This window comes from Mizuhopecten yessoensis, unplaced genomic scaffold (genome assembly GCF_002113885.1).
Source record: "Mizuhopecten yessoensis strain PY_sf001 unplaced genomic scaffold, ASM211388v2 scaffold11173, whole genome shotgun sequence".
Classification (NCBI taxonomy): Eukaryota; Metazoa; Mollusca; class Bivalvia; order Pectinida; family Pectinidae; genus Mizuhopecten; species Mizuhopecten yessoensis.
Genome location: NW_018408916.1, coordinates 61,042 through 71,228, shown reverse-complemented (window position 1 = coordinate 71,228; position 10,187 = coordinate 61,042). Strand labels below are relative to the sequence as shown.

Sequence of the window (10,187 nt, the reverse complement as noted above, 5' to 3'; positions counted from 1 at the left end):
TTTAAAGTCGGCATCAGATCCGCGCTATCACAAGGAAGAGTAGGAAACCGGATCGTACCGGATCGGTACGACCGGATCGTACCGGATCGTAACCCTTGGCTAGCGAAGATGAAGGAGGCAGGAACATCAACATACCCTGTCTACTACGCATACACGCACGCATCCTTGAACAACCGACATGGAGGCACGTCCTTAAATGACCTTAGCTGTTAATATGACGTTAAACTTAACAAAACCAAAACCTAAACAGCTTAGTTTTCAGTGAGGCATTAAGGACGATGTCTCCATAAAGAAAGATTACCGGCATAACAACTTGTCAATCTCTTGCCGTAACATCTAACGTTTATTAATATAGCTCGGTCATGCTGAGAAAGTTTCACTTTTACTAGCTGTCGAGAGGCTTCAAACAAAGATTGTTGTGGATTTGAGAAATCCTCAAGTATCATAGTAAAATGTTCCGATAGCATATTTGACCAGTATACAAATGTAAAACCATGGGTGGTGTGATCGTAACGCGTAAATGACCTTTACATAAAGCGTCTTTTCGTAATATATTTTGACGTAGTTATTAAAAAATCTGGACATGTAAAATTAATCATTGCACTTTTAAATTACAATGTTTATAGTATGACAAGCTTATTTGTGACACCAGATGGTGTTAATATACATCATGTAAAGTTCTCTATCAATCCAAGTTACTTAGCCTTCGTTTTCTTGTTCACAATCTGTTGAAATATACTACTGAAGAATTATACTAAGGTTTTAGTGGTGTCAATTTTTATTTGTGGCTGGTATGTTTCCCACAGCTACTGAAAGAGAAATTAAGCTCCTCATGACTTAGGCATACAAATGAACTTTAGATGATATATCATTTCGTAAAATTCAGTTAGGTCACAAATGATATTGTCATGTTATAATATCGCCGAACATTTTTTTTTTATTGAATCGTCATTCGTCATTATATACCATTAATATTACGTTAACTAATGTAGAATATATCCAAAGTGCGCTGAACGTAAGGGAGTGTAAACCTGGATGTCGAGGAACCGAAGTGCACAAGGTTAACATGATCGTAGTACCATGTATATATATTTGTGGAGCATGAAAAATGCTTCGCACATTTTATTTAGGTTGTGGGAGTTAACAACCAAATACAGAAATACATTACATTTTGAACATTCCTAATGCGGTCAAGAAAGAATCGTCGACGTTGCAGCAATTTTGATTACATGTCAAGATTATTTATTGTTGCGACGTCGTCCTCGATATTTCCGGTAAAATCTTCCTTCTACGGAATGCAGGCAAGACTTTAGAGTCATTGTTTCGTTATGAAATGCGTGTCGACTTGGATTCTGCCCGATTTGTTAACAACATGCTTTGTCTTCCGAGTCTATAATTGTCACGAACAGCTTTTATGATTTAATCCCTAACGTTTCCTGTTTAATACAGAGGTTGAAGAGTTCGCTATTTCGGTCACTGACATCTTTGTTTAATTAAGTAGGATATTTCAATGCGGTGTTTGTATTTCACTGAGGATTAAATTCGTTAAGCTTATTTAAACTAGCAATGCTAATTGTTGAATCTTATTTTTACAATTTTGTTTAGTCCTTGAACAATATGATTTTCGAAAATTATTTGCATCCCTTTTACCCCCACAGAACTTTAAAGACGCATCTTTGGCAGTCATTTACCAACTCAGTAGTTAATTAAGTAGATGGCCTTTAGCTTTCTTGTCCTCGGTAGTAACATGCCAGTCTCCTCTGCTTGAAGAGCCCGTAGATGTCACAGTTGATTCTCTTCTTTGGAATCTGTTTCGTATATGGGGAATGCCATGAATACAAACAGATTGTTCAGACATACAAGTGTTTTCTTTCAAAGAGACGTCATTTTACAATGCGGAAAATATACGGTCATTATGTCGAAATTTACAAATTTGTGAATCCAGTGTCCATCATGGTTCACAGAGTTATCGTTTAGCATACATGTATATCATGGATTAAACGAAAGACATTATGCTTGGTGACACATGTGGTGCAGGAACCACTTACCGTTCCAAAGAACCAGGTTTCGACCGAAACGATTTGAGAGGGTTCACAATCAAGTTTTTTTTTTAAAGTTCCAGTGTCTTCCTTTTAGGGTTACCTTCAGCAAATTTTCAAGACGTCAACTCTTGTTAGCCTCGACTATCATACACGACATTCGTTTGTCTCTATTATTTCTCTCCTCACATTTCAGAAAGATAACAAAAATGTTATGTATAATTTTCATTTTTTTTATTTCATGTCTGGTGAGGCCCAGACAAAGACCAATACATATTAAAATATCTGTGTACTTTCGTACAACCATGTAAACGGTAACATCAATGGTACTCACATTGGGAGGTGTTCATGTGTGCGGAGTAATCTGGACACGACATCATAAATCATAAACAGGGGCATTATTAAAATAATCGGCAGCACTTTTGATAACATTTTTCTGTGAAAACGATGAGAAAAGTAGTAAAACCAACAATTTTCAAATTTCCTCTCACACTTCTAACATCAGCACCAGACGGCCCATTCACTCACTCACTCACTTTCTCTCTCTCAATTCCAGTCAATGGGAAATTAATCAGATCAATCACATGATCAGCCGTCTTGGTCACATGACCTAACATGACGTCAATTTCAGAGAAGTCTCATGAACTATATTCAGAACATGTGCATAAATATTTTGATGCGTAATTGAATTGGTTTTTTTTACCTTTCTTATCTTGAGTTCTAGTAACTTTATTTGATACAGACACTTTTCAATATTAAACTTAATCTTGCTGTTTTGTATCCAATGCATCTCTACGAACTAACATCAGTCTAGGGACTTCATCTTCTCTTCCAAGAATAGGACCATAAACATATATGACTATACACTAGAAAATGTAATGCTTCGTATTAAAACACAGAGTTTATGGTCAATACTTAGTATGTGAAAATGCATTTTCATCGTTGATATGATTTTTATGGTTAAATTCTTAATTAAATAAATATTAAAATTAAGTATACAGGTAGGCGAGAGCTATATCTACATGTTAGTGTTAAATAAAAACACCTGTTCAAAAATAGTAATGTTTCTCTCCTCCTTGCCCAACAACTCTTATATATCTCTATATACATATAGTCTGACCAATTGGTTCAACATCTATTCATTTGTGACAAAACATGACATTACAACTAACACATCACATGGTAGGGGCCTCCACCACGCCATCAACAGTGGGATACTGCTGTAGGTGAAGGAGCTTGGTGTATGCAGGACAAACACATTATCACCACTAAATACAACAAAAACATTTGATTAAAAGCTCAGACCCTCACGCTTCATAAGAATTTTCTATTTCAATTTTTTTAAAATGAGGTGTTTAGAACCAGACATCTTTTATGCAATGGAAAGTATTGCCGAAAGAAAATTTCATAAAATCATCCCATTGAAATGTCAGGTATTTTATAGGTAATCAGTTAGGCTTAAAAATATTACCTCCCTGGAGTTGCAAAAACATTCACAGTTAGTGTATAAATACCTGAAGGTAGCTGCCAGACATGTTTTTACATACAGAATGATTAAAAGATAAATAAAAAAATCTTGATTGTTTTTATTCTTGTAGGAATCAACATATTTTGTACATGATTTATATATCTTACGTAAACTTGAAGGTCTAGGATCTCATTCATATTTTGTATCCAGAAATGAAAATTGAAAGATACCATACACATTGGTAAGTTTGCAATAAAGACTCGAAAACTAAATTGGAACTGAATTGGAATTGATTAACTTGCAGGCATTGGTTTTTGGCTGTCACCGTAGCAGCGTAAGATAGTGAGACAGTGCTGAATACTCTATAGAAGGATGATAAATAAAACGATACCAAATATATGCATAAAGATGAAGCTAAATGCTTGTATACAAATATAAAATATCTGATAACGCTAAAAGATATGGCACATTCCACAATGTTAACAACTAATCGACCAAAAACCAAGATTCATACCAGACCTTGAAAAGTACCGCCAAAATATTAAGATTTCTCTTTCACGATTTTCAGATTTATAACCTCTTTGTTTTTGCCTGAAATGCAATATCTGTTATCCTATCATAAAATACTAACCAAAACACATCCAACATTACGCTGAAACATCTTTAGACCCCAAAAACAATCAAGTAAAAGTTACTTGAAAGACATCACATACAAAATGTAGAAACCATGTTTGATATCTGAGTAAAATATTCAAATGTCAAAAGTAGATGAATGAGAAAATGTGTTTAGTGACAACAGCATGACCAAGACTATTCCACGTCTTCCCAACACATGACCAAGACTATTCCAGGTCTTCCCAACACATGACCAAGACTATTCCACGTCTTCCCAACACATGACCAAGACTATTTCACGTCTTCCCAACACAAACAACTTTCTACACAAAACAAAATAGAGTAAAAACATAGAGGGGAAAATATATTATTTCAATTTAAAACTTTATATTCAATGACTCAATAGGTTTTATTAAGCACTCACAAATAGCACACATCATGTATGCTTAAAATTGATCAATTCATCTTTAAAAAAAACCAAGGTGCAGCGACTTAACATCAACTTACACTATTTCATAAAAAATGGCACATTCTCTCAACATCACATAAACAATTAGCACTGTAGCATAGTAAAATACTGGTATGTACACACACATGTATAGAACTTCTCACTTCGAATGTCTGGTATGATGGTCAGTTACTTCCCCTTAATGGGCAAACTGTACCACTACAAAAGATCAAGTTTTCAATTTCATTGTTCCAAATTTGTAACTTTTTTTTCTTTCAAAAACAAATATCCCATATATTTCATGGGTAGAAAGACTTAAACTAGTTGGTATATATTTAAAAGAAAAGTTGTATCTAAAAATACATCATAATCATTTAGTTGATTTATGAATACATCTCGATATAAAAAAAAAAGGTATTTTGGCTTTTCAAGATCTCATAGTACCAGACTTTATGTAGAGATTAATTTAGGAAAAAATTGAAATCTACAGCTTCTAAAATATGAACACTGCCAAAGTGCATAATTTTAGAAATATATATGACGCCACATTAAACACCATTTAAATCAAATTGCATAAACTTACCTATAACTACTAGAGAAAAATGGTTTGACAATAAATAAAACAGATATAAGCATTTAACATGACTTTTCCACCTAATTTGGAATGTTTTTGTAACAAAACTGAAGAAGTGAAATGAAATTTGAACGACATTCATCGGTTCTTTTGTATCCTGACTTTTAGAACAAAAGTGCAAACAAATGTTTCTTGTGTGCGAGAAACGGCGTGATTGCATGTTAATACTTTCACTTTCTTCATTTTTATTGATCAGAAATTTCGATTTTTGCAAATATTAAGTACACAAAATTTATTGATATCAACAATAGAAATATCAATAATATACACATATAACTTTCAATAAAAAGCACTATTAGAACAAAGCACTAATGAACAACACAAATTTCAAACATGCATGTTTAGACACTAAAAATTCTCACTACAACTCTTACACAATATACACAAAAACTATTCATTTATATTCCTTTCTAAATCAGAATAAAAATAAAAGATTTTTTTTATATATATATGGATTCCAAACATGCTGTTAATATCTACATCACAATTTGCCCTATAACTTGAAGGTTTCAACAAATAATTGAGTACTACCTTGATATTCTGTCGATGTATGTACCATGTTTGATCACGTAAATAACCTGTATGAGACCACCTAGTTGTCACAAGCTCCCTAAGTTCTGATAGTCTGTACTGCTTTACCTGGGTTAGCTACCTGGCCCCGGGAGTCCCCTAGTCACTAAACTATGTATACTACCTGTGGGTAGGGGTTTACAGTGGGGACAAAAAGGGGCCAGGTATTTTGATAGCTGTCTCTCCCTGATGTGTTAAATACATATATGCACTTTTTGCCTTGCACCCATAATGAAAACAGGGCAATAAACCCAATACATCAATACCTATTGTTCATTAATAAATAAAATCTGGCATCATCATACTGCAATTTTCAAAGGAAAATTAGTTGCATATATATATATATACGCAGAATTCGTAATTTTAAAATTTAAAATATGTTGCCAATTAATAAAAATATCTGGAAAAAAAAATATCTGGAAAAAAAAATATCATCAACTAAACAATTGAAATCAATATTAAACATATAATGCTGACAGGAAGAAACTTAACAATTTCAACAAAAAAGATTGCTTATTTGATTGAAACTTTGATGAATTTAGACATGATTTCTTAATGATTTGATATAAAAAAAAGTCTGAAACTAAACAGGGAATGCATAAAAAACCAAACACTATTAGGAAGAACTAATTATTTTCAAATAAATGTAACTATAACGTCACCATCAACAGTTACAATTGAAAACTTCTGACTAAAAATATCAGCAGCTAAATGATTAAACAACATAAATATTCAGCAGTTACAGTAACACAATAACAAGCAGTATCGTACAGCTATTTATAGCTGTAAACAAAGCGAGTTTCATTACTTGATATTGAATTATAACATATCGGCTTTAAGTCTAGGAAAGAAACAGCTTGTTGTTAAATGCAAACTATCCATTTAATTCTTCAAACATTTTGACTCACCTCTTGTCAGTTATTTGAAATAAATTTTGATAAGAAAGTCCAATTTCCTGCCAGGTCAGATTACAATTATCATATTCTAGGATAACGTTTTTGGCTATTGTGAGGTGAAGATAGAGGAAAATTATTTGCTAAAAAATAAACAAAAATAGCAACTTTAGAAAAATTGTCAATAAATAAATAGTATGTCATAACATATACACACACTGAACAAAGATTAACACTAGATTGATCACCATCAGATTTTGATTTAACGTTTACATCCATTTTCATATATAACACAAATAATTAACAATGGATTTTGTCACTAGAACTACGAGCACTCTTTAACTTAGAAAACTGCAGTAGATCTGATGTCAATATGAAAATGACATGGCTTGTATTGGGTTTAACAAGTTGAATACTGACCTCATTGGGAGTCTATAGTTGTCAACACTAGCAGAACTATATCTGTGCCAGTATTTACAAAACGTATACAATGCTGCAGTACAAACACAAATTCCGACATCACAAACAATGTTCATTATCATATGACTTGATATACATAAACGATATCACACATAGACATCTAGCCTAAGCACAAGGGAAATCATTTTTTCTTCGAGTGTAGCATTTCTATTAAAAGTGTCTGTTCCGGAAGCTCTCCATTTAAATGTTTGAAGTACAAGAATTCTTCTGCACGAATACTGATAAGTCGCACTTCTGGTAACCGAAGCAACACCTGTCCAAATTTGTCCTTGACACTTGGATAGAAGTTTACACAGTATTCCATCAATGCTGCATTAACCCTTTCTTGGCACTGTTCCACATGGTGGCGATTCTCAAGACCCGGCACATCTGTGAAACAAATAAAATGGGGTTAAAAATCCATTTTTCTATTATCCTGATAGACCATTTCAATTTAACTGTAAAAACTGGATCACTAGATCGCAGGCAAATCCCATGTGTCAGGTATAATGTAAAGGCTAAACACTGACATAGTCCTTTTGGATTTTGCCAACAATCTTTGAAGTCCAAAAGCAAAGGCACGTTTTGGAATAAGAACATCCCATAGCTTCACTGTATGTGGAATGCATTTGTTGTGAAATGATACAAAACGTATCTTTTGTTGTTTACATCTGTTTTTGTACATTTCTAAGAATGTATTTTATTTCCGGCTCATTACATGTATTATATTTTTATATGAAACCACCGTTGAGCCGACATACCTGGATTCAAAAGGATAAGGTACTTGAGGCATAGATATTCGTTAGCGTCTATTTTTAGGTCTCTCATCTTCCGTATGAGTTCCCGAATACGATCTTTTGCATCTGCCAGGCCAAGCTTATCCAAACATTCGAGGGCTAGCTTCTGTCCACTCTCCTTAAATGACCAAACAGACAATTACTTTCAGTATGATAATTCTTATTAATCATTTTGAAGCATAAAAACATTACAAAGTTATCTTATTGACAGGACATAAAACATGTGTACTTTTTCATCCTTCATTTCATTTTCCAATTCAAATCTCACGCTTTATTTTTTTTCAGAGGACCTTACATATTGTACAATAGTCCATCAGATGTGGATAATACATCTATTTTATTTGTATGGAAATTATTTTGCAAGCATCAAGTTATAGGCCAGACTGAACAAAACATGAAGTAATTCTTTGTATTATCTTTAGGCAATGTAGCTGTTATTTGAAGTGCATGACCACTTAAAGATGACCTGTGAAAATGTCTAAACAGACAAAATCCACATCAATAGAATTTTAAATGTGTAACTTACGAGAGTGACTTCCCCTGACCATATTTCCCTGACTAGCCGATGAGCCAAGTCAAGGATAAGTATCTCACTCCAGCTGTGTTGTAACATCTTCATCTGATCCTCAACCTATAACAATGCATCACACATGTAAATGAGCAAGCTGCAGAGACCGGGACACCTAACTAACTACATACGTGTAACTTCTACAGTTAACGCAATGGCGTAAATGTACTAATGCAATCCTTGGTGTACATTATAATGCATGTAAAATGACACTTCTGAAAATGACTTTCAATCATTAGCATGAAGCAAAGATCTTAACAACAGTTTTAGACAATAAAACTTATCACTTTAAGTTAAGTAGTTTTAACATGCCAGTTCTCACCTTGAATTCCTTGAAATATACTGACGTCCTCGCCCACTCTACCATGAGGAATAACAACTGGTCAGAGAGCTTGCATATCATTTGCAATAGTTTGAGTGGCTGGTTGACTACGTCCTCATGGCCATACTGAGTTTGCACAAATGAGAAAAGTTTCTGACATATTTCGTTTTCGTCAGTCAAATTTGCTTTCATGTCTATAATCAACTGAGGCACGATTGGCACGATAGGTGGCGCTGCAGCCATCGGTGACATCTGGTGGTGGTGGTGGTGGTGGTGGGGCGGTTGTGAGTGGTGGTGTTGATGGTGATGGGGCGGGTGGATGGGCTGGTGATGGGAGTGGGGGTGGTGCTGAGGATGGTGCTGTGATGGACTGTAGTTGTTCCTTAATGCTGTCATCATGGAAGGGTAGGTCTGCTGCGACAGGGAGGAGTAGTGCCCCTGGGGTGAGGACACTGGGGAATGCTGGGACACCCGACTCAGATCTGTAGGGGGTGAGTCGGGCATTGCAGGGGAGGGCATGCCAGAGAGAGGGGAGTGGTTCATCCCATAGCCACCCATGTTTGCATTGATACTGGCCGCCATTTGTTGGAGGATTGCTGGGTCGGGTTTAATGTCCTCAGAGGAGGGAGGGAGAGGTGCCATTCCATTCATTAAGTGCATGCCACAAGATGCCATAAGATGGTGCTGTTGCCTGGCCACCTGTTGTTTGAGTGCTCGGTCACGCTTGTACATCGGGCCAAACTTGTTCCTTCCTCCCCGCATTCTATCCTGTCTCACTGCTGTAAGGCAAATTACAAATAAAATATTGTAATATTTCATCGAAACAATAAAACGGCAAATTTAAATTAAATGAAATAATCTTGTTTGTTTGAATCCAACTGTACTTCATACAAGAAAGAATGCTACTGAATTCAAAGAACCGCAGACTCACTTTACTCATTCTTACAGCTGTGTTTTGCAAAACTACAACAATAATTTTTAACATTCTAAATGACCAACTAAAGCAAACAAATAGAGAGAGCTTTCGTGTAAAATTTTTGGTGGAATTTGTTTACCGAACACTAGAAAAGGGTTTCATTTCTTAGAAATATCTTAACAAAATGTGTTAGAAAACATTTGCCGAGATTCGCGAAACAACTTTATTACCCACTCTAACGAAAGTTTTAAATTGATGTTCATGGAAGCTATAGTTACACCAAACGATGTAAACTACCTTAAAAATGTTTCTGTTTAAACCAGTCTTCTAATCCAGGAAAAACATATGGCTTTATCATTTTGACACCAATACTGTTACAACACCACCATTAAATTATGTAATGACCACAATTATGGGGCGCTTTCTACATCACAGACTCCGCTATCAATTATTCATCA

General features: G+C 34.8%; 1 protein-coding gene and 1 long non-coding RNA gene across 6 annotated transcripts in view; one reads left to right on the top strand and one right to left on the bottom strand.

Annotated features, from left to right (window-relative positions):
• The first annotated feature begins 1,729 nt into the window (after window positions 1-1,729).
• LOC110467392 lies at window positions 1,730-4,599 on the top strand. Its single transcript, XR_002464858.1, has 2 exons — window positions 1,730-4,326; window positions 4,359-4,599. It is a non-coding gene; the product is annotated as an uncharacterized LOC110467392 (long non-coding RNA).
• A 1,587-nt stretch (window positions 4,600-6,186) lies between these two features.
• Window positions 6,187-10,187, bottom strand: part of LOC110467389 (nuclear receptor subfamily 5 group A member 2-like) — a 45,883-nt gene continuing 41,882 nt past the window's right edge. For all 5 annotated transcript variants that reach the window (XM_021524515.1, XM_021524516.1, XM_021524517.1 and 2 more), the window contains 4 exons: window positions 8,814-9,592; window positions 8,450-8,554; window positions 7,888-8,041; window positions 6,187-7,516 (listed from right to left, as the gene is read on the bottom strand). In XM_021524515.1, the coding sequence (XP_021380190.1) occupies window positions 7,269-7,516; window positions 7,888-8,041; window positions 8,450-8,554; window positions 8,814-9,592 (1,286 nt within the window). In that variant the 3' untranslated portion in view covers window positions 6,187-7,268. The remainder of the gene's footprint in view (window positions 7,517-7,887; window positions 8,042-8,449; window positions 8,555-8,813; window positions 9,593-10,187) is intronic.